The 27,734-nt window shown below is 30.5% G+C and overlaps 1 protein-coding gene across 1 annotated transcript in view; it reads right to left on the bottom strand.

The window, feature by feature from the left end:
- Positions 1-27,734, bottom strand: part of LOC132937511 (nephrin-like) — a 485,631-nt gene that overhangs the window by 130,231 nt on the left and 327,666 nt on the right. The window contains exon 4 of the mRNA XM_061004329.1: positions 9,570-9,683. Within this exon, the coding sequence (XP_060860312.1) occupies positions 9,570-9,683 (114 nt within the window). The remainder of the gene's footprint in view (positions 1-9,569; positions 9,684-27,734) is intronic.

The raw sequence follows: 27,734 nt of genomic DNA, 5'->3' as shown, positions 1-27,734 counted from the left end.
ATGTTTAATCTGTGAGCACGTTGAATCTCTCGTCAAACAATCAGAGCAACGGAGGGAGGGGGGGGGGAGGGGGGGGGTATTATATCTGTATTAGGTGTTGATGAAATAATGTCAACGGTAGATAGATAGGGAGATATTTGGTCCATGCCCGGTTCTATAAATTAATTAACTAATTAAAAACTGTGTTAAACTCAATAAATTTATGCGGATCCAAATTCAACCAATTTTTTCGTCCTTCTGAGGAGTTCTTTTTGTTAGATCCAATAGTACTTATTCATTATTAAATTATTAATAACATATTCACCGCGTATTTGAGGTTTACTCAATTTTTAGAAGCTAGTAGGTAATGTATAATAACCACTATAATCTACAACCAATGACAACCATATTTATAAACATAAAAAAAATCCTTATTTTAGGACCTCCTTTAAATGCGAATTTTGAAAAATCCTTTCTCAGTGAGTCTTTACATCAGAAAACGAAATTAGTAATCAAATTTCATAATATACTCATTGCTTTGGCTAGATGATTACGAATCAGTCAGTTAGGACAAGTTTTTTGATGCATATAGATATACGCTATATTTTTTAGGTAAAACATAACATACAAAATACGGTTCTTACGATATTTTTTTTTGTCCTTGCCTTTTTTGTACGCATGCAATATTTAAGCACCTACTTAAATATAATAAACCACATTGTAAAATAATTATTATATATTATGATAGACTTAATATGAAATACGTTTTTTGTTCAGTAATATCATCAGTACCTAAATGACCTAATTTAATAATATTATGCCCGCATGGTGTATATTATATTATGGGAAATACACGTTAAAACATTAAACAGTAGAACAACGAACATGTGCAAAAAAAAAAATAAAAATACCACCGTCGATATTAGATCGAGGGTTGTGGTGCGGTCGAACAGCCTCGTCCTAGAATCGTGTGTGTACCTATATAGCTTATATTATATTTTGACATAAAATAGTGTATGCATTAACATTATAATATAGAACAACAGCCCTCCAGGCTGCCACGACTGGCCGAAGGGTGTTGGATTTCGATGCGATTATTTATAACGGGCCGACGCGACCGGACTGTATATCGCACGGCAGTTTATCAACTGCGGTGGATTTGGATATCATTTTCCCCGTGATTCAATAATATTATTATTGCTGTAGGTAGGTACCTATTATTATTATGTAACCTCCGAAACGTCGACGGAGGCCGATATAATAATTTATCGCGATCCGTTTATCAGACCGATCGGTCGGTTTGTTTTTGGAAATTACTATATAATACATATATAGCACGTCGTGGGCCGCCCGGTAGGTGCAGTATAATAATGCGGTTGCGGTAGCGGTCGATTCGATTGTTTGGCAAAATGCTGAGTTTATATATTATTATTACTATAACGTGATATTATGAAATTTACTTACACATGAATACGTAACATTCATTGGGGTTGGTCGGTGGATGGATTTTATTTGCCGAATGAAATACCAACTGTTTGGTGGTGGTGGTGATGAGTGGGGGGTTACGCGAGAATGAGTGTGAATATTATTTCGAGTCAAAATAAAAATTGGAATTTGATCGGCATCAGTGATGGCAGTTGTAGTAGGTACTGTATTATATAGCGCTGGTTTGTTTACTATTACCTATGTTTCTATTTTACAATCAAACGATCTGCTATTTATATTTTATAACATTAAAATGAGAAGAAAAGGCTTTATTGACCATAATTATATTTATTGATATTTCTGATGATGGTTATTTCTGTCACAAAATCTAGAGCGATGTCTGGAAAACTTGCATTGCATTTGTAATCATATTGGTAAAAATAATAATAATTTATATAACTATACTATTGCTTTAGGCCCGTGAAAAGTGGGTCTACCAAGTAGGATAAAAACAAACTATTGATTTCCAAAAGGGAAAAATTGCGAAGAATATTTGGGCAAAAAAAAAATGTCGAGGGTGGTTACAAAATAGGTCAAAAAGAGAACTTAATGCTCTATTCAATATAGCGGCCACACTCAAGGGTGAGATATTAAATAGTATCCCAGACATAATATTATATGGCCATGACCCATGAGGCAGATAGAGGGACAACTTATACGGACAGTCTCGAAATAGGAACCAAAAAAAAAAGACAACCAAGGGGAAGGCCAAGGCAATGGTGAGAAGACCTAGTGTAAGAAGACATGAGATTATGGGGAGTGACGAATGGAGAAGAGGTGGCCACACATAGAGAAAAGTGGAGGAAGAATATGGAATTGTCAATGGGCCTAAATGGCCTTGGATAAACCAAAAAATGTTTATAAATAAATCGTTAGTTAAACCATTAATGAGTCCCATGAAAATTGTGTTGGATACACGGCTGCTCGAAAAACATTTTAACGTACCTATTTAATATTATTCTAAGTTTTTAAAATGGAATTCGCCTTTGCGCTTTGCAATTAGTTGGTATATTATTATGTTATCGAAGTAAATATAACCACTATGAATTTTAGGTATGCTACCAGTGAAAAATTAGTCTTCGATTTCAGTTCTATGGACGTTCAAACAGTTCCTGTCATATCAGCCTGATTTGATCACGAACAAAAATATCTCGAAGAAAACTGTAAACACGTCATGCAATTTTTATGAAATAAAAAAATACTGTACTGTATTTAAATACAACCTAAATTTTATTATTCAATATTTTAAATTTGTTGACACAGTCAATAGACTTCTCAGCCAATGGACATCAATGAATCTGGTCTATTAAGCTACGTAATTGTTGATAAAATATACCAACGCTTACGAAAATCCGTAAATTAATTACTTTTATTATAATCCACTGAGTCTCCCCGAGGGAAAAAATAGTATATGCACTCTATACGTTGACGCTCACAAGCCGTCATCGTGATATAGTCGTTATATCCGATTAGGTACTGGAGAGCTTATAAAAAAAATTCAACGACCCCGTGACATTATCCGACCGGAAACAGATTCGTTTGGCTACGGGGCGTGCGTGGAGTTCTGCACACACACACACACACACACACCACATGAGTGTGTGTATATTATGCACGCAACAGGACATTGTTCCGGTCAAGCGAAATAACATTCACGAGAGCCAATGACGCGCGAGTGCTGTGCTAAGTTAATTTAGGTGAATCATTTTTGTCTGCAAAGTCAATCGGAAAATATACCTTTCGCACGTAGATTATATTTATATTATATTAAACCATTATATTCCACATTCTATAATACTACGAAATTGTATAATTATTGTAAACGGAAGACTAAAAAACTAGCTCAAAATTAGTTCAATAGGCAATATTTAAAAAATAAAAAGTTTATTTTAGGTTTTTGCAGAGCTGTAGAGGCAAATTAAAATTAAAGTCAAAGTTGACTTTTAATAAAACAATCACAACTATTAAGTAAAGTCAGGAAGTTGAAATTAAGATATATTTCAATTTATTAAATGATAATGCCCAGCCTCGGAAAAATTTAATATTATAGTATTTAATTATTTCCAATATTCTATACATCGTTATTTTTTTACTCCAATATCAATATTTATTATTTTACAGATCCACCTTACTAAATAAGTATAATATTGTAATGAATAATATTATTCCCATACTAAGCACATAATAAGCTAGTATTTATAACCATTATAACGAACTTAAACAACAGTTTTACCCTTACACAAACCCGCCGAAAAATATCAATATTAATAATATTTATTTATAGTCGGCATGTTTGTTTTTTTATTTCGTTTGGCTCCATCGACAGTGACTAAATTATAAACTATCGGTATGGTATTTGATTTTTCCAATAAAATATAATGTACCACGTGCTTGGCCTTTTTTTACGCAGATTATAATATGCAAACAATAATGTTATTTTTGTTGTTTTAAAACGACAATTTTTTAATTAATATTCGTAGAATTTTAGAATTTGTCGTACCTAGATGAATTAAACAACGTTTCAACACAATTTTAAATGGTTAGATTTTCAATGGCTTTAAATATAGCAATAATAAAATGTGTTTGGTTGACATAGTAAATTATGGCGGTGTTACTGACTTTCAAAAACATGTATATACCTATCATATCTGTAATGAGACAAACAAAATCAGCTTTGCACATATAACTTGAAAACGAATTTGCTAAAATGTATTACTATGTTAGTCCCAAAAAATCAAACAATCAAAAAACATTTTATTAGAATTCCTTCAACTTTATAAGTCAGCTAAGTCTGATATCAGAATTATTAAATACCATTATTATTAATTATTATTAATTTGTTATTTTTATTTAACTAGTTTAATTGATATAATATAATTTAAATTTTGTAATAACTATCTATTAAATTAATTTGATTCATTTTAGCAGTCTATATTTTATATAAGTAATATTGTATCTAATAAATTATTCATTAATATTATAAATGAACAATAAATTGATGTATAAGAATGATTTACGAAATATATGGGAACACGGCGTATCGGATAGGCAATTTCGGTACAATACGTTCGAAAAGTTATTTTCCGGTTACACCGGATCTTCTACATTTTTTTGCACTTAAATAGTAAAATTATTATTACACAACGTTTTAGAATATACAATGGAAATATTCTACTCGAGTAGGTACATCACTATTCACTATTGAAGGTCCTTTCCTGGTAGTTAACGAATGAGTACAGCTTAATACATCAAAGAACTATAATATTATAAGTGAGTAAGACGTATGAATACGCTAAAATTAGCATATCTGAATACGCTTTCAGTAACTGCAGAGAATGATGTAATTAACAATATTTACTTACGCATAATATTTGTTATTTATTGCCGTAGTAAATGTTCTATTCAATTATAATTAAATAATTTATAATTAATTATTCTTTTTTTCAACAATAATTTACCATATAAAATACTGAAGATTTATAACGACGCAGTAGATGTATGCAAAAACAAATTAATATTAATATTTTTTTATTTTTTTAAGAATCCACGAACTTCTAACATTTTTTAATTACTATAATCGTTCACATTATAACTATATTTTTTGGTAATAGTTTAGTACTAATAACTGTATTATAAATAAACTATACAATTGTTAATAACAATTAATGATATCCAATATTTCCAAGACAATGTTTGCTGTTAAAAAGAAAATCGTTCGGTTTGTATTATAATATAGTCACTGTGTCAATACGTTTATGAAGTTTAGACAGTTTAGTAATATTTTTGTGGATACGAATTCGTGCAATTAATATCAATTGTTATAGAACATGTATAATCTGAACTTGAAAAAGTCAGTGCGGATAATTTAAAAATCAAGCGTATGATATTCATCTTGTTGTTGTGGATTAGATTTTGTATGGTTATAAGTTTTGAGTTTGAAAAACAAAAGTAGCTAGTCAGTTATAGAGCTAATGACAATACTATAGTCAGTGGATTCCGTCGTACTCCAAGAAATACAGAGTGTTTGAAAATTATTCTTGCGGTGGTGGGGAGTTCACGCAGTTCAAACATTTTGCAACTGATTGAGACTTTAATCTAAGTTTGTCTAACTTTATCAAGTTCTAATTATGCTAAGAGCAGTGGATTAGCTGAAAAGACAGTTTGAACTTTGAAAATCAATGATTGAAAAGGCCAGATATGAAAAAAATAAATGAATATCGACGATTGTATTTTGTTAGACAACTATACGATGAAAACGGCCAGTAAATTCAATAGCTGATCATAATTTCCGTCACCATCAGAGAATAGGTCTATAATGTTCATAATAAGGGTAATAATATTAGCGTCGAAACTATAACAGCACTTAGTGAAAATTAGGAATGTTGACCGCATAGATCTGAAACTTCAAAAACACGAACTAATACTTGTATATGACCACGAGAAAGTGGGTATTCATAAGTCACTTGTCGAGTGCAGTATAAGCAATATGCGGCCTGAATTGTATTGGGTAAAAATACAGAGTAAGCTGATGAAATAAAACTAATTGAACCGATTGCTTCTTAAGAAATGATTTACAGCAAGTAAAATCTTTTCAATGTTCACGAGAACGGTGATAAAATAGAAAAATGTCATTTTTGAAACGACCTACAGACTAGAACTGAAGACATGAACAAATTACAAGACCATCATAATAAAAAAAACAGTACATTTAAGCACATTGTAAGATAAATTATTATTATAAAGTGTAATAACTGATACATAATATGGGTTCGTATAAACTAGTGCATCGACTGCACTAAATACGTTTAAAAAATAATAATTATGAATTTATAAAATACACTGATAATTAGTAATATAATAATTTATTGTTATATAAATTAACAGTTGTATTTAAAATCTAGGTCAGAAATTTCCGCGTTCTCATAATATAAGAGTATTGCAGTTGAGTCTCTGTGACATGTATTTCAAAGGAATAAAAATACATTTGACTTAAAAATGTTTCGACTTATATAGGTTAGGTACTTAAAAACAACTTATAAATATTTCAGAGGTATGAAAAACCATTTGAGTTCTGTAGATTTTCAACATATCGAGGTTCGAGTTATCGCGACTTGACTGTATATACAATATCGTATTACACGCTGATAGCTGATTAAAGACAAAAATAATATTTTAACGACGTAAGTATAAAATATTTTTAAATGTTAAAAACCGTGTCGACCGATTGCAGCACAGCAAGTTATTGAAAAATACGTTTTCGTGGATGTGGCTGATATTTTATTTTTTTACTTAATTTTTTTGTCACTTGTCGGCATGGAACGGTTAATAACAATAATAATAATTATTATTATATTTATAATTATTTATTTAATTATAATTATTATTATAACTTGTAATTATAAAAACGCGTTCCTCTTAATTATTTGGGACCTGGCGGCGATGGCGTCGACTTACGTGCGCGGAATTTACGACTGAATTGCGTTACTCGTCCAATGTGTTCGTCGGTGGTATAAATATATATATATATATATATATATAATATATATGTTAATTTTAATTTATTTGATTAGTCTAATGAGATTGCTGTCATACCAGTTCTCACTAGTGCGCACTTTATAATATTTCGTCGGCGTAAACGTACACAACCGCTTTGTGACGGCCGGGCACGTACGGAAAAATAACATTAAATAAAATATTTCTCACGTGGGGGGAGGAGAGGGAGGTTAATAAACAATAATATTAAACTGTATACATTCATACGCCAGCACAATGAAAGGTGCGTTATGTGTATATGAAATTAATTTTTATTAAAAAAAAAAATAAAATTCTAAAAGGATCTTAACTTCCCGAGCCTAGTCTTGTTCACAAACTTAGTTTTTCGCTAAACGCATTCACGACAAATAGTCACGTAATTTCCAAAATAATTGTTCTGATTTGTACACTTTCACAAGTCTACTACGATGTTCAACAAAGTAAAAAACGTAAACTAATAAATTGTCGATAATGCGTTAGAAAAACCAAAGAATTATATTATTAGGTATGGAATTAGGTGTCATAGTCATGCTCGCAGCTAGGTAATATAATTGTGTGAGGACTGTTTTATCTTTCGACCGTAAATATATTGACCTTTGATGAACAAAAATAATATTAAAATAAAAACAATAATAATTTAATATCGACACTATAGAAGCTGCTTATTTAACGCGCACAGTTAACATCAAATTAAAAAAATTGTTAAAATATTATATAAAATACTATTCATACAGTTCTCTCCTTCTATATTATCTACCTACGCATTTGTGATATGATTAAGTTTTTTTACATATTATTTATGTCAACTAATATGTTTTATAAAAAGTCGTGCACTATTGTAAAAGCACAGTGACGGTTATGAGAGGAAAGGTATTCCTTTGGGCTTAGGTTTTTAAAAATATATATTTTTTCGATGTGCGTATAGGTACATTTTATTAAGAGGAGGGTGGCAGGTTCGTGTCTCTCCGTGAGCCCTTGTGAATACAATAATTAATATTTTTAGTCCCCTCGGCCGTTAAAAAATACAACCACTACCGATTGGATGCAGCCCCCGACCAATATAGGTAAACATATTAGGCTACACATTTTATCGTACTATGTTTTTGTCACACAACCCTAACAGAAACGAGTGGGCAGAATATTATTATTGATTTGAAATGATTATAATAATTATTGTTATTATTATCATTGAACTCGTACGTAAACTTCTATCACGGGAGAGACGATATTTTTATCGTTCGAAAGATTTCTCTCAGGCTCGTTAATTTGCAGTCCAGCAGTCTATTTTGTATACGTAGTTCATCGGGTATTTATTTTATTCTTTCGTACAACCGTGACAAGGATGGGCAAGTAAACAGTTTTTTATTTAACTCTTTAAGTTGGGTTAATATAGAAAAATGTAAGTTAGGTTTAAAGTTACTTTATTTTATTTTTAAAGTTGTAAAAGTGACAAGTTAACTAGAAAATAAAATTAACTTAACTTCGTTAATGATAAGTTACTTTTTTTCATATACAATTAAAAATTATACCTTCTTTAAGGCTATGAAATGACATAGGTTTTTTATTACTGTTAAATTTAACAAAGGTCTTACGACTTAAAGTTCTAAAAAAATGTATGTATTAAATACAATTAATTGCTGTAAGCACTATATACTTTAATCACTGATGAAACAATTATTTGTATTTATTTGTTTACTTAATGGTCTACAACTATACTAAATTATAATTACTAAATTAAGTATTAGGATTCAATTAATTACCTACCTTCACATAATATTATAATATCAAATATTATTCAATTCGGTTGTAATTCTATCTATTAATTGAAATATAATAATGAATAATTGTTATTAATTATAATATAGATTAATAGGTATACAATTATACAAATTCGTATGGGATTCAGAGTAAATAGTATTTTTCTCTATGATGCAGTTACCCTTATTTATTCTCTATTTATATTTATATATATATATATATAATATATTCTGATAGTATACAATAATATTATAACCATTATTATAAATTATTATGTAGGTATTGCTTATTTTATTTATCAACTATATTTGATGGTTATGGTTATCATTTTTTTTTTTAAATTAATTTTTACAAAATGGAATATATTTTAAATCTGCGATTTTAGGAAAAAATAACTAACCGCGATAATAAAATGAATTAACTCATAAGTTGTTTCGTAACATGGAAATAATGTAACTTGTTCAGTTAGAAGTTACTTCCAAACAAATACGTAACTCGTCATGTAACCCAGTCAAAACTGTTCAAAGTATAAACTTAACATTTTAACTCGTTAATGCCCAGCCTTGCATATCGATTATAAATATTAGGTATTATACTATTATTATTGAATTCGAGTGAAAAATTCAATCACGGGAGAGAGCATATTTTCATCGTTCGCAAGATTTCTTTTAACACTCGTTTCGCTGTCCAGCAGCAGCTGTGTCAGACGAACGTAAACGAGTGGTTAATCGAGTAATATTATTATTTTATTGTTTCCTACGACCGTCGACCGTGTATGCATAATATTATCGATTATAAATATTATAATTAATTACCTCCGCTTGCGATGCACGTGATATCGACCGTCACACCTTCCTTGTACGGCCCGAGTATGTAATGCGGTATGTGATCGCCTTTTTCGTTCAGCACGCTCAGCCGGTCCGGGGGCACTGTAAACATAAAATTTGTAACACGCAGACCGTTAATAACATCATAATTAATTAGTAAGTACTTGTGCCGTGTAAATTCAAACCCAAGCACATAGTAACTGAACACGACCATCGTTCATCATCATCGAATGTTTGTCGATCATATTAGTCCAAATACGAAACGTATGACATCGACCGGGATCACTGAACTGTATAATATGGAACGCGCATTGAGAACCGTACCACCCTATAGTAGGCTGCCATTTCGAGTATTCTCTTGAAATAAACGATACAACTTGTCTTCGCGAAATTCGATAATAATAATTTATGTGTTATCATAAAAAGTGAACTCGGTTTAACTGATATTTGGTTGAAGATGAGCTAATGAAACAATCCTATCCATGAGAAATCATGGAAAGAAACATTAGTAGTCTCGATATGATGGCGGCACCTTGGGGTGTTAACATTTTTTATTAGAATGTATACACAATATGAGCGTTCCACACTATACAATTCGATGACCGGGATGCAGCTGGTATTTATACACGTATATATTTACTTAAATATAATATTATATAACACAGTGTATAATACGTTTTGAAAATAAAAAAGAAACACACAAATATCAGTTTATAAATTAATTTTAATATTTGCATAATATAATGCCAGACGGCGATTCTATATAACATTGACAACTACTTGGGATTCCCGTTTTAATCCGATCGTGACGTTCAATGTTTGGTAACAGACAACTTTCCAGGCCATTTGTTCTTTTGAAATCAAAGTTAAGAGAGTGAAATCAAAACTTTTTTAATACTGAGTTTTATCGTATGTAAATCACAATCCCATTTTTATCACGATCGTAAATGTTACGGAATCAGTTGAAAGAATACCATTTTGTTTTTTTTTTAAGAAATATCATATATCTTATCCGCGCAGTATAATAATAATATTTGTTTCCATTTCAAAATGTTCAACATATTTAATTGTAATCGTAAAATTATTGATTTCCGTAAAATGGCGCAGTTTAAATTTGATTATTTTTTTTATAATATTAAATTTAGTGTCTGCAGATGATACAATTATTTTCGAGGGGTATCGGATGTCCCGAGCAAACATCTGGTTTCATATTGTTAATGTTTATGACTGTATATTGCTGTATAGCATTCGGGCGTTTTCCCGTTAAAAATTGTTTAATGATTTACATTTCGAGATAACACTGACAAACACAAATTAATGGTGGCTCATGACTATGGTATACTATGAAAGTATGTACCTATATACCTATCTATTGCATGGAAGATTGTATAGTTATATGTTTCCTCAAATAAGACTATTGTCGACGGCGGTACTATATATACGACGCGTAGGTACTCTATATTACATCTGATTATAATAGATAGTACGGTGCCATAACATCAAAACATCCAATACATAGTAATATACACCTAAATTATGCATAGTGCATACTGTAAATTATGCTTTATTTGGTATTTCGGGACCGTATATGAGACGATATGGCGCGTGCAGTTCCCAAGAAATCTGACAGCGTCTGTGTGTTTAAACATTAACGACGATCTATACTAGATTTAAACGAACACTGTATACGTGCATGACGTGATATAAATTCTCGTGTCGAATTCGACGGAGAATATAAGTTTTATTTTTATTTTTTAAAAGACGATTGTACGTGGTGGCATCTTGTGTGTTTGTGTGTGTGTGTGTGTGTGTGGTCAACGGTGATGTGTATATAATATATGGCCGACCGATAACAGTAGTTTACAAAGTTACGCGCGAGAATAAATCTAACGGAAAAAAAAAGAAAAAAAAAACAACAAAAACACCACGTCACCCATAAATGTTTTATCGCCCTGCAGTTTTTCATATTCCGAAAGCGTTCGAGTGTACATGTGTATAATGCGTGTAGTGTACTGGTTTACAGCCGGAGATGCGTCGGGAAAATGTTCTTTTGATTCGACTTCCAAACAACCGACGTTATAAATATTGTATATCCGAACTGCCCGGCGGTGCAGTGGCGAGCGCGCACACACACCACTGCCGGCGAGGATATTTCGGCTCGTTTTCGGGGCGCCACCGTTGTCGTTGTGTTTTTTTTTTTTTATTATTGTTTTATTATTGTTTTTTTTTTTTTACGAGCGGTGTGGCGTTAGCGCGAGAAGAGGAAGTCGAAAACGATCGACGCCACAGCTGCCCCCGATCGGTGAGAGAGTGGCGTGCATATAGGGGTAGGAATGAGCTATATGTGGGTACACCGACGGGATGAATATTTCTGTGTTATGTAAGCCGTATCGAACCGTGAGTAGCGTTACGGTATTTTACCTACACCTATATCACAGACGTTCCAATAAAATATGGCACTTTTTATATTCGCATTATACAATTTAAGCAACACTAGCTGCAGGCCTATATTTAATGTTTATTAATTATTAGTCAGTGAAATACTATAGAAGTCGTAATTTTATGGTAAAATAATGTCAGACGGTAAAAACACAATTTTGAAAACGTAATTTAGTGCCTTCGTACGATATTCTAGATGTCGATAATATATCAGAATCGATTTTTTCTATAATATTTTTTTTCATTTGGTTTACTCGTACTGAGAAATTTGGTAGGTATCATCTGCTCGATATACATATAGAGGAATGTATCGCACGTTGTATATTATTAGTTCGGAAAGACACGCATCGACCTACCCACGGCTGTGCGATTTGTGCTGACGTCTGGTAGCTCCAAGTACTGTGAGAACAGAGAGGGGAAAAAATAAATACCTGTCTGAAAACGAACGAGGGTAAAGATGGACTGACGGCGTAAACACAAAGTGATGGAAATGTTGTGAAGATGGAATAAAAACACGCACCCTGTAAACCCACACACACACACACACTGTTTGACCGATGATAAATGCGAATCTTGTCGAAGCAACGATGGCAGCATAGAGCACCTTCGAGCTCGCGGCGCACTATCACACCTGTTCGGCCAAAGTTTGGTACAGCCTAGTGTATAGATATACATAATAATATATTTCTTCTACTTTTGTTGGGTTTTCGACGCCGCCGCTGCCGCACTTCGCGAGTCCATAAATTTCAGACTCGGGTGCGCGCAAACGATCGGGCTTGGGAAAAACAATTATCTCCGCCGATAGAGGTAAATGGAAAATCTACGGCTTAACCCGAAACGAGTTTTCGCTCGGTAACGGTATTTTATTTTAAACCTTTTTCACCGGGTCGTAAAATACCGATGAGTTTTCACACACGGGTTCGGAGGGCGAGTAACAGAGAGAAAGAGGGAGACAGGACGAAAAGAAAAAAAACAATGTGTGCGCTACATGGGGTGAGGAACGTGCGTCGACCGGGTATATGGCTTACCCGGCCACGAGGTCAAACGCATCGAAAATGGCTCCAGTCGAAAATTCTCAATTCGCAACTTTTGGTTGAAAAAATATAACTAGGGAATTAGGTCTGCTGTATTATAGAGTAGGTTTCGAGTATGCCTATGGTCATTAATCGGTTCACTGAAATTATGCGATAAAATATTATATCCTATAACCAAACGATAAAACGATCCTAACAGGAGGAGACGAGTGTAATAGTGTACATTTCTAATTATATTTATATGTTATTAGGTAATTATTATTTATTGTAATATATTACTTTTAGTATTTTCTTAATTCGATAGTTTTAACTGAGATTTTCTTAAAATATCGCATATAACTCATGATTTACGTGGGTACTGTAAAATAGTAAGAACATGTTCGTGGTATAAAGAGCTTAAAATTAATGAAACTCTTTTGAAAACTACATTGTGTGCAGAAAATTAAGATATACTTATAATAGGTACATCACGTGGAAAACAATTTCATAGTTCTATGATACTTATTTTTTTTGAATATCAACAAATTATTTAAAACTCTTAGAAGAGGAATTAGTTATTTTTTTTTTCAAGTATCAACTGAATTAGTCAAAATGTTAACTTCAAATGCTTATAAAAAAAATTTACCTTCTATAGGTACTTATCAGAGTTAATTTGAATATAACTAATGAAAACACAAAATAAAATATTATCCAATCGATAGATAAGTTATCATATAAATAATATATTAATAGGTACCTACACCCATATAAGTATGCAATTAGAACATTTTCCATATATTATTATATTTTGCTTGTTTGATACATTTCCGGAAACAGTTGATTATTGAAATCATCACAGATTTCTTAATGTATAGAAGTATTATATTATAATATGCTATAATAAACAGTATGTTATATACACTCTTTTGACGTATCGAAGCATCGTACGCATAATAATACAAAAATAGTATAAATGTGTTATAACTTCCACCGAATGAATGGTTAACCAGTCAATCATGAAACACACGTTTTTGAGTACTTAGACAATTATAAAAAAGAAACATTGATAAGACATTTGAGCTCCGAGGCAACAATCAAGTTGGCAAACATAACATTGTAAAACGGATTGTTTCGCGAAAAACAATTGGCTGATACTTCAGGTTTTCCCAATTCAGTACCTAACAGATAAATTTAGTCTTTAGGTAGGTGACCTATATAGCACGTTTAATCACAATTTATGTACCAATAACTTTTTTATGACAGTTTTTATTGTTATCATAATGTAGAAAATTATTTTACGATTACCATTACAAATCGTGTAAAGTTCTTATTCATAATTTTATTTAGTGAAACATGCGTTTATTACGTTTAGAGCATAATTGTTTTATTTTAAATTTATTCAAATTAGTTTCGTCTTAAAATATTATAAACAATAGGTAGTTCAATATTTCAATATTTCAATGAGGTAATTATATACAAAATAAGGACATAATTATTATTATCTAGTAATTTATTAAGAGAATGCCAGCGCACTATTTGTTTTCTCTCTCTGGCCCACGCGCAACATAGACAAAACACATTTGCGCAGAATCGTTTTTTTCTATGTTTTAAGTAATCTTAAAGTAAAATAACTCATTACAAAAAAGATAGAGAATATTATTTTTGAGGGAATGACATATCGATTTTTCTAAATATTGTTTCAAAACAATTTAAACATCAATTAAATTTATAACATTTTTTTGTTTATTTTAAAAGTCGAGTACAAAGTCAAATAACAATAAAATATAAAATCGATATGCCTTTCCCTCTAAAATATTATTTTCTTTCTTTTTTGTAATGGGAGATTTTACTCTAAGATTACTTAAAAACATAGAAACAACTATTCTGCGCAAATGCGTTTTGTCTATGTTGCGCGTGGGTCAAAGAGAGAAAATAAATGGTGTGCTGACATCCTCTTAATGTTTCGATATACAATACGATATGGAAATGACATGTAACATAATCATATTATGTATTTTATAGGTATGTATGATAAGTCAAAGTTAGGATTTGGAAATTTCCGAAATTGTGACTGCGGGAATGTTTGGAAATGGCAGGAAATATCAAAAAATTCACTTGAAAAATTACATACAATTTTTTAACCTCTGGTATAGTTAATGGGGTATTTCAATTAAATATCACATTGTTTTTTTATTAAACACAACGCGCATAGTTACATTTCAAGTGATGAACATAATAATTATTAAATTGTAATTTTATTTTAATTAATAAAAAATTAATGATAAAAATAAAACAATAATTTTAAATTAAAAGTAGGCGCTTGGTTCGTTTGTGAACATTTTCATTGGAATTTAATAATGTACATTAATTTATAATAAAAAAAACCTTAAGTCAGTTAACTAAAAATTAATAATGTTTAATCAACTATGATATGATTCTGAATGTGAAAATATGCACCCTGCACTTCAAATGCGCACACGCATATGTAGGTTTTAATCATTTTAAATATATACTTTTATTTTATTAAGTACCTTTAGTTAAAATACTAACAATAGCTTTAGACTGAACTTTTAAATCAAAATTCTTTTTGATTCGAGGGATTTACAAAACATTTTATTTTGTTAAATTTTTGTTCATTTTAGTTGTGTTTTTGTGGGCACCTGTACAATTGTCCATAAAGGTTACTTTTTTTAGAGTTCTTACGCATTATAAAATTATGCAGTAAAGCTATTAATAAACGCCATTTTAAAAGAATGAAAGATAAACCGTGTATGTTATTTGTAGATGTAAACATATTTAAAACCATAGTTAAGACTTGAAAACAGTTAAAATCTAATCAATAACTGTCGTTAAATGTATAAATCTTCGTGGTGCTTATGAAAGTGGATTATACCTCAGATAAAAGTACATTGGGTGATTATAATGTGACAAAGCATATCAAATTATGAAAATTAACAATGTAAGACCAAATACGCGATGTAAGCTTTATACAGAATGGATTCCCTATCAAATTAAACGTCAAGTAGAATATCAATAATTGGGTAATAAATATTACAGTTAAATTATACAATATTAGAACGATTCACATTCACAAAATGTACTGATTAAAATTTAATAAAGATTTGGGCATGGGTACCGTTTGTCTATTACAACAAAATAATATGGTGTTGGAAAATTTAAATTGTAACTCATAATAATTATAAAATAACTACTTACCGAATATTAAAAAAAAAATTACATAATGATATATAACAGGTTTGAACGTTTTGTATTACCGGGAATTTTCACGTTCTCGTAACCTACTGTAAACTTCTTAGAGTGCCGACCCTATATAGTCAAAGTTTCAACGCGACGGCCGTTACTAAACAATCACATTATTATTATATAATAACATTTAGCTTAATATTATTCATACGATAACATAAGTCACAATCGTGGAAAATAATTCTTATTAAATAACCGACCTAACCTATACTATGATTGTTGGGTGAGTTTGTTTAAAACGGTTTTTACTGGTAAAACTACGATTGTTCAGTAGAAAAACGACTACGAGACGGGAGAACGTGTCAATCAACTACTATCAAAAAACCGGAATTGAAACGGAGACAATACCTATTGTGGTGAGCAGTTGAAGTACCACTCCCAAGCTCAACATTCAATGGACACGGATGTACGTTAGATATATTAAACTCACAACACGTTTGACAACTAAACATTTTTAATTTTGACGGAAGTTATGCTATTGGGGAATATCTACACGATACATCTTATTGGGGTCTATCCATTTAAAAATGTTTAATGTTTTAATTTAGGTATTTACTTGAAACCTTTTAATAATTTCTACGAGTTTGAACGTTTTATAAATTATTTAGGTAACCGCGGTTGTATCAAAGCTGCAACACAATTACAAAATATCTTTTTGATATTGTGCTAATTACAGGGCTAATAAGTTGTAACAAAAACAATACATAGATTCATAATAATTATTTTAATTTTAACGCCTAATAGAACTAACATAATATTACTATCTAAACATAATATGTAGGCATACACGTGTGAGAACTTCAAAAGTATTATTATACATGGTTATATCTGATTTGTCTTCTGTAAGAACTGTTGCGAGATACCTATTTGAAACCTGTTATTGTAGTGAAATCAAATCAATACGGTTATCTATATTATTATTTAGTTTTAGATTTTGAGTGAAGCAATGAATGAATTGATTTTACAATAAATGTGTGTGTGTTTTTTGTGTATGTTATCACGATTTACATTAGAAAAAATGCTTCAATATTTAACTTTCAAATTTCTACAAAAAAAATATAGTGGGTACTATAATAGTACATTGAGGATACCCAGTATTTTACTCAATAATTATTATGAAAAACAAAACATAAGACAAGCGGGTAATTAGGTGTCGCTCTGCCGTACAGTAGGTTACAAGTAGGTCACAGTAATGGATGGTGTTAAATTTAAATTGAATGATATAATACCATTGTGTACGAAAAACGATTCTTAACGGAGACGGTTTGTCAGCCTAGGATATTTTATAGAATATATTTTATTTTGTTATTATTAATACGGTAGCCAGTTACTTGAACTAATATTATTTGCATAATATTATATTTCTATAATTGTATATAATAATTACTTCAGAAATTTCAAGTACCCGCGAATCATATTTCCAATTACAACAAAATAACTAAAATCTTCCAAATTTAAACAAAAAAAAAAACTATAAAAATACTGTGTTTTCATATTTTTTGGTTTCAGAATAACTTATAATATACGTGGATCTTTGTTTTAAATTGTATAAAAATAATTAAATAAATAAATAAATTTTATAAAAAAAAATTGTGCCTGTGTATTTTTAAACTGATATTGTAACAATATTTCAAGAGCCTTACTACTAACTGGATACCTACTTAAAGTTTTCACCAAATGTTTATATGAGTATTTGTTTTTATTTAAATGGTATAATTTTAAAAGTATTTTGTCTCTTTTTGAGCTGTCCTATACTTATTATTTTAAAATTCTTTTAAACTTCATTTTCAGTTTGGGTTTTTCGACTAATATTTTACCCTAAAAATGGCTTATTGTCGACAAGTCAGCGACGTTATTAAAGTTTGTTATCGATGGTTATTGTAAATATTTTACAAACAATTCACAAACATATAACGGGAAAAATATTTTTTGTGTAGAATATAACTACTTGAAAGAATTTGAAATACTTTTTGAATGTATTTGTATTTATTTGCTTATTAATTATAAAATATATATGCCTAGTGTACATAAGAGTGGTTACCCACTACGACCCTGTTTTTCTTTTGATGTAAAATTATAATTCAATTAGTTTCTGATACTTATATTAACCATACGGAAATTACGTGTAGGTCTAGTACTGAACTAATAAATTAAATGTAGCAAATGTACATTATTATATAGGTAAATGTAAAAACTAAAAACATCAGATGTAGGTCAAATATTACTATTTTATTTGACTTTATTCCGCAAAAGTCTCATAATATAACATTTGAAAACGGAACAAGACGTGACTTTCGACGATCGTGAGTAATAAGTAATAACTAATAACTGACTTGCACAATACGTCAATCGCGTAGGTACACCTTCCGCCGTAATATATATTTTATTCTCAGAAACACAAATGGCAAGTACAATTTCCATGCCACATAATTCATATAATATAATTTAATAATATGTAAGACACCGTATGAGATTAATATTATGTTTAAATTTGATTGATTTATTTAAAATATTTATTCTTCAGTTAATTTCTACAATTGTATGCTATTTGTCGTTTGGTTATCTACATAATAAAATAAAAAAATAGAAGTTCGGGAAATATAAATTTATTTTATCAGGCATTTGAGTTTGGTATCTACTTCCACTGAATGTTCCTCCTCCCCTGATATGCACCGATCACATCAATTTGCTTGCGCTGTAATATTAATGTTGTACGCGTACTTACACATACCTAATAAATTCGTTTAGAAAATATATATTTCTCGTTCTGACCTCGAAATCGGCTCGATGTTTTCGAGGTGGCTGAGTGGACAATATATTTAATTTTTTTAACTGTTCATGACATGTTAATATAATAAATGTGAAACAAAGAAATTCGAACAATATTCTACGCGTCCACTGTCACGATACGGTTTTATTTATTTATCCGTCGTCAGTTAACGAACAAAACACTGTCGATCTACCACCGTCACCACGGTTGCGGTAGATCGGATATGACATTCGATGGTGACGATTATAATACGTGTGTAGACACAAACAAGATAAATGCATATTTTGCTAAACATAAATCAAAATAAAAATACAACGAGGTCTCTCGGCTATGTACCTAAAGCCAATTTGTAGGTTTCGGATGTAGGTAGGTAGCAACTCATAGGTCATAATAAAATATGTGTAATATATGAATTCGATGATATAATATAATATTATTGCATACGGGCAATGATTCTGAGCAAAAACAGTTTGAGACAGTATCTATTTCTTAGAATACTTTATAATTATTTACTAATATAATTATTTGTAATTTATTTCACAATAAAATTGGTAATATTATGGTAGGTTGAATTTAATTATTTAAAAAAATATATCAAGAGTTATAATAATATATTATGATAATAATAATATATAATCTAAATTTATTACAAATCAATACATAATATGTACACTAGAACATATTTATAAATTAATGCACTATAATGGTATAAATAGCCTTAAACCAATAATTTGTTTTTATTTTGTATGGAAATGTTTAAAAACCATTATACATAATGGTGAATAGTTATTACAAGTAGGTGAGTTACGATTAATTCTTTTGAAATACAACAAAACAGGTACTATAAAGACTAAATTCATCGGATAAAATAAACTGTTATTTTTCGTTTAAATATCCAATATCCTTAAAATGTAAACTTCAAACGGTTAAAAACAAAAAAATTGTGTCTACCTACATAATATTATAAATTATAATAAAGCAACGTATGAAGACGTTTGCACTACACAAACTTTTTTACCGAGAAAAAAATACTATCATGATTTATGGAAAAATAATCGAAAGTTTAAAATGTAAAAATACTTCTAAAAGCTGAAATATTTTGAGGATTATATCTTATCGATAAAATGCAAATATTTGGTGATTATTTCCAGTGGATCGGTTATTTACTTTCGAATCACAGCGAAATAACAAAATTGATTAAGTCGAAATCTAATGGTAGAGCGTAAATAATAAATATTTATATAGGTGGGTATTGTTAGCTATTGACTTTCCGAAACTCCGAATAGTTCAATTAATGTACTACAAGAAACCTCCCTGCTCATAGCTGAAGACCGAAGCATATTTTTTACTGCTCCAATTATTGTTGGGTGCAAGACAAATATAATGAAATAAAAAAAACACTCTTCGGCGCCGTAAAACGAATACATAATTTCTCAGAATTCTAATCCCAATAAGCATTCAGTGCTTTGATCATAAGTCGGAAAGGCTCTTTTCGCTTTGTTTTGTAGCAGCAGTTTTGTCGGCAGTAATTGTAATATTATTATTATTTATATATGAACATAATATTCATATAGAACGTGAGTATAATAGTTGTTAAGACGATTTATTCGTATGGTGTATATTGACACGTCATTATAATTATGGCGCACAGTATTATTTAATTGTGTCTTTGGAAAACTTATATTATATTATGTGATTATATTGTGTTAGTACAATTATTATTATTGTGTAGAATACATATTATATATAGTTCAGAATATTAACATTAAGTAATGCATTTGTTTTATTCTTATACCTACTTTATACAACCGAACGATGTACACATTTTGAATAGTTGAATTTTATTCGAATCTACTAAAAACAAAATAAACTTATATCTGAAACTGTTATCAAAGTAAATAACATAATAATTTTGCATGAAACTACGATTATTTGCATAAAAGCAGATAAAGATCTAAGTTATATGAAAACTTTTATTTCTATTTTCAGAAATATGATAAAATGTACTCGTGAAATATGGTAAATGTGTAAGATCGAAACAGACACTGGACCGTTTTACATATTATTATACATTTTATGTCTTAAGATTTATTATTAATTTTTTGAAATTTATGATTTTCATGAACTTTAAATCAGAGTACGTTTATTATAAATACACTGCAGAAGTATTATATAGGTACGTGTTGTATGCTTAAGTAATGATGACGATTATAATAAATATATTCTACCACGGGTGTGTCGTAAAGCCGAATCCACCTTGGATCGGTTTCATAACGTTTAACCAGAGTATTAAAATTTCGACAAAACCGTGGGTCTGTCGTAAATCGCTTTAGAACGATAACAGGGTTTTAGCGAAATGTTCTGTTGAAATATTTTAACGCGTCCCCGGCTCTCTCGGTGAATTACAATAATTGTTATTTCGGCGCAGTGCGAGTGTCTGCACCAATATCGAAAATTACACTCGAAACAGACATTGGAAATATTATTATATTATGGTAACGTCGATTTTTTTATTATTTTTACATTTTGTCCTCCAAGCAAACGGCCGCCGTCAACACGTATTTATTGGATTTAATGTATGCGCATATAAACGCTAAAACATACATGTTATATTATTATAATAGTATTATCATATCCAATGCTTTTATAGAGTGGCCGTAATAATGATGATAATAGTAATAATATCATTACAGCAGTTGAGGATCGACTGTAATGTTTGCGGTGACTTAACGATGTGCTTTGGACCTCGCTAATGGTCAATTAAAATTTATATTTAAGAGAGGAATAATCGCATGCGCCAAAATTGGTGCGTTATCGTTTTTTACTTAACTCCGGGAGGAATATATTATAATTAAACAAATAGTATTGCAAACAATTATTATATCTGCATAAACTAATAATGATATTATTATTATTATACGACTTTAACGTGATTGGATGAGACGGCGCAATGTGTAGGCAATTTAGCAACGTAATTACGACCGAAGTGGGCGTTGGCCGAATTCACAAATCACAAATCGATTAAATCCTTAATAATATATTAAATTATTTTGGGCTATCAAATTAAATATTTTTTACTGATATCTAATTATTATCTTAGTAATATAAACAGAACCTTACCTAACCTATTATTATTTAGGCTCGTATATAATATTATAATTGAATCTCAAAAAATAAATATTTAAATAAAAAATATATTGATACATCGAGTATTTATACACTGTAATCGATTATTAAATAATTTATGTAAACTGTGAATACCTATGATTATACTTTTTTTAAGGTCATAAGACACATGTCAAAAAATGTTATTTAGTAATTATTATTTCACTACAGAATAAATTAAACACTTGAATTAATTTGATTTTTAATGAAATTGGTTGGTTATTCCTAAGTAGATTTTTATAATAAACTTGAACAAAATTATTAATCATTTTTAATAAATGCTGAAAAAACTAATTTAAAATAACAATTTTGTTGTGAAAGGTTTATCAACTAATAAAAGTATGATATAAGTTGATTATTTTAAAATAACAATAATACATTTAAAAAAAATAAATATTTTGCATTTAAAATGTAAATTTAGAATTGTGAGTTTCGTTAATAACCATGGAATCGGATATTTTGATTTGATCCTGTACAATTCATCACAATATACTGAAAATATATAATAATATATTCTATATATTATTAGGTATAATACATTAATCAAACAAAAATATACGTAATAATTGTATTTTTACCATAAATTTCCACTGTCTACCTATAAAGATATTTTTAGTAATGTTTTATTAAAATACCAAAATTTAAAAACTGTAAAAAAATAGTATCAGGTTTTATAAAAACAATTCGAACGAAAGTGCAAAAATAATAATTAACGTTTAGATATGACTACTTTGCATGATAGTTATTATTCATCGAGTTATAATGAATGTGACAATGTGCGTTCACAGAAAATTGTCTTTACCAGTGTGGATACAATGGTCATATTGTTTCGATCGACTATCGTCCACGACGGTTGGACATATCGTATTGTATACGTGATGTCGTTCAACTCTTTGAGGTTGAATCCCACGAATCCCGACAGATCTCTCACAGTGTGGAGGGTCGCGTCGGCCGCTAGCTCCTGTTTTGCGACAGGTATTTGATATTATACGGATATAGCGTACAGCGACTGTGAAAATATTCCGGACACGACGCTGAATGAAAATCGGAGCCTCGCGGGAGCACTTCCGGTAGTGCCATATCACGATTTTCGGTCACAAGACTCGTCGCGAGACACCCGTAAGGAGGGGGGGGGCAGCGGTTGCGGACGTTTACTCGGACTTCCGGGTGACAATATCGCGTGCGTGTTTTCACCCTCCCGTTCAACCCCGCGATATTGTTATCGCGTGTCGTCTAATTACTGGGCAGGAAACACGTTTCCGGAAACACGGCCAGCCGGCGGCTCAGACCTCCCGCATCCCCAGTCCACATAAGAGATGATCACCGTACATAACGTCCTTCCCTTAATTCCGTCAAATTAGCCTTGCGGCGTCATCTTCGGAATTTATTCCCTCGCCGGGAATAGAGTTTGTCCATACGCGCCCGACAAACCGCACAGATAATAATATAATATTGTGTTTATAATAATATGATAAACCTGCGAACGAAGTAGTGATAGTAGGCATTCCACCACTCCCAGTGTCGCGTCCCTAACCTACTTAACCGTAGTGACCTGTGATTCATGACGAGTCGTACGTTTGGTTTTTGTCGGTTCTAAAAGAGGAAATACTAAACACTATACTTACAAACGTTTTATTAAAGTAATTTCAAATTACCATGCCAAACCGACAAACTAATAACATTGTGTTCTTATCGTAACATTTTTTTGAGTATTATATAATTTGACTTTTTTGAATGACGTTTTTAATTTCACATTACAAAGTAGAATATTTTTCGAAGTATTTCGATACACACAAGTCTAATTTTTAACGAGCAGTTAATTATAGTTATAACTTTATAAGTATTTAATGTTTATTTGAGTGGAGCTTCAGTCGACCTATATTTCCCGGAGTGACACTCCACTCCGAGCTAATCAAAACTTTAAAATACTTATAATTAATTGTAAATTTAAGAACCACTCGAAATTCGATTTTTATTTATTGAGATTCTCAACTTTTCAAGTAACTCAGCCATAAAGAAAAAAAATAACTTGTTTAGTCTGTGTATAGGTATATATAATATATCCGTCTGCAGTATGAATTTTCTTTTTTTAAAGTATATAACTTTACTATTATTTTTTTTTTAGTAACTATATTATATTTTACGAAAATAAAATAACTTTTGAATTCGTCAATGCCTGCCGTTAAATACGGATTAAGAGACTCGTCACGTTGTTATATTCGAATAAACGGAACAAACGATGCTGTAAGAGAGTAATGAATAAATATGTATTATTACTCGTTTACTTTTGTTGTTTTTCCTATTTCGTTTTTTTGCGTGTTAATGCATAATGTGTGGTCGCAAAAGGCGCCAACGAAGACGACAACTAAACTGTTGTCGCTAATTTTATAGTTTAAAATATTTTACAACAAAACGTGTATTTGTATAACCAACAGTAGTGCCTAGTTAGATGTAGTTCATGTTTAGAACGAAATGTTTTTAAATTGTTACATTATTGTCAATTAGTAATTACATACCAAACAATCAAATTCGACCAAAAGGCATGCGTAGTGGAATAATTAAATATTATATTATGTGGTTTCAGATTAATTTCTAAATAATATATATTTTTTTTTAGTATTATTTTAAAATATATTTACAATCTATACTACAACAGGTATAATGAGTAAGTGTGGTGACATAAAGTAACATTTAACAAGGCACATTAATTGTTAAGTAGGAAGGCTCCCAGCAGTGCCACCTGACAAGAAATAAATTATATATCATAACTACTTGCTAAAATATTAGAAATTGGTTGTATAGAATAATATGGGTACTCGACAATCACTTTTTTGTTTTTGTAAATCATTTAAACAATAATTTAAAAATACGAAACAGTTAAAAAAATATATTAATACATTTCAACCAAAATAATATTTACTGATAAATTCGGATGTTGGTCGAACGTACTTTGTTAATATTTCAGTAATTTAAAGTTAACAAAGAAATGAGGTCAACTAATAAATGTTTTAATAATAAAACAGAAATATTATATAAACTCTAAAACCGAAACAATGGACCATCGTGAGGTGTTAAACCAATTTATTTTTTGTGCAAATACAATATCTAGGTAATATTCATAATTTATATTATAATGATATTCTTAAAAATAGTTTATTATTTTCCAAAAGAAAACGTATGATAGTAATTATGTTTTTTACTTCAGAATTATTTTCCACTGAATTTTTTTTTAACAGTACTTATTTTATTTCATTGAAGCACAACAAGCCAGTATTATGTTTCCAGTATAATGTTTCCAAAACCTAACCTAACCTAAAGAAATAATTAAAAATAATATGAAAAAATGATTTAAATCAAAGAAACTGCACTTGTTTCAATTTATTAACTATAAAAACCCCGGTGATTTGAATTTTAAAATAATTATCACAAGGTCCCGGTCTGCGGGTGCCGGTTCTCAAAATACATAACATACCTTTAAGGATTTTGGGTTGTTCCGGGTCCGATGCATTTGGTACGTGTTCAAATGAAAATAATATTTGTCACCGGGTGGCGAGTACCTGAACCCCCCCCCCCCCCACAACTACAAGGGACGAGGCCGCGCCGAAAGGCGTATACTGTCATAATAATATACACACATTGTACATAATATTATTATGTATCCATAGGGTTTTGTTATATGTGCAGGAATTATGTACAACGCTATACGACCGGGCAACACGATTATACGCAATAACACGTAGTCGTATCGAAAACGGCGGCCGGCTGTATAAATTACAATCGGCCAACTACAATAATAATATTATGCCGACATGACAGACACACTGCACCCCCGACGGATGACGGGCAGCGCCGCTTAGTCTGCGGATCTCCATTCAGTTAGGATTGACGTGTTTGCGGACGTTTCCGTTTCCTCGGAGTCCTCTGACCACGAGTCTCGGCCGCGAGTGTCTTTGCGTATTTTTTTAGACTCGTCTCGTTTCCCCACTGGGCCACCCACACACCCACACAGCCGCACGATTGTAGGACTCACGCCCCACCAATACATTTACTCATAGACGCGATGCATAATCGCGCGAGCCCGGTGACTTCGGCAATACGTGTGTACAGGTGGGTGGGTGGGCGAGTGTGTATAATAATATGCTTTTTGTAATGTGGATACGGTGCCGATTGAAATTTGCATATTTTAATAACGATGCTGCAACGACCCTGCCTCGGAACGTTATTATAATACGGGTGTACCCACCACTTCGATAATGACTGAAGGCAATAGGTATTATTTATTTGTTTCTGCAGTTTCCAAAAGTTCAATAATGGCAAATGATAACACGTCATATGGACGATTTCAGAGAGTATGTAATCATTACTGAGAAGCAGGGACTGGAACCAAACCTATAAGAACTGGTTCTGGAACCGGAACCTTTAAAATATTAAGAACCAGAACCGGAATTTTAAGGTACTTTTAGGTTCAAAAATTAAATAATTTTATTTATCATAATTTAAAGGTATTACTGTTTTGTGTGTAATCTATATGTATGATAAATTATGAGTTTTCTAATATTTCTCATACTATTAATTAAACCATATTCCGGATAGGTATTTAAAATTATTATACTTATTTCGGTACCGAAATTATCTGGAACCAGAACCGAAATTAATTAGAACCAGTAACATTATTTTTTTTCACCAAAGAACCAAAACCGAACCGGTTAAAACATTAAACTATATGATTTTATGTCATCATAAAACCATAGTTGTGAAAATATATTATTCTTTAAAGTTTAAACTCTAATTACCTTATCATTTTTTTAAGATCTTTAATTTTTGCATCAGAACATGTACTTTTGTTTTAATTATCTGGATCGGAAAATGTTTTCAATATTTTATGAACAAATCGAATATTAAGCTAAAAGCAATTGTATGCTCTGGTCTTCTTCAGAATATGAAATTTCAAAATATGTTGTTATTAAAACAGTAATCAGCTTTTTAAGCATAGTTTAAAATAGATCTATTTGTGAAACGTTGTTCTATATAATATGTATTATAGTGACTTTAAATTGTGTAAAAACGATATTACTATTTCTATGCATGGAGCTAAAAAAGTTTGGTAATTAGCTAAGCACTCGTCTTTCGTTTATTTCCAGTGCTAAATGGATCAAAATCGTTTTACTTTTTCATTTCTTGCTTTTTTAATTAAAATAAAAAAAAATAATGGTAAGACATGTAATAATGGTTGGTTTATATTTTATATAAATTTATAATTTTTTTTTTTCATTAATTCTTATAGCAATATAAGATATAATATCCATTTTTTATTTTTTTTATTGTAATTTAAATTTTTAATATTTTCTCCTCGATTTTCGCTTTTACTTCATACCATACTTGTATATAGATAATAACATCGCTCGGATAAACGTTTTAAGTTGTTATTTATTTTTAACTATTTCCATTCTTTGCTATATTATTGAAAACATGCGCTTATTGTTATTTATAATTAAAACCATT

Source organism: Metopolophium dirhodum, chromosome 1, assembly GCF_019925205.1.
Source record: "Metopolophium dirhodum isolate CAU chromosome 1, ASM1992520v1, whole genome shotgun sequence".
NCBI lineage: Eukaryota > Metazoa > Arthropoda > Insecta > Hemiptera > Aphididae > Metopolophium > Metopolophium dirhodum.
Note: the sequence above shows the minus strand (reverse complement) of the source record. Positions and strands in the feature narration are given on the sequence as shown.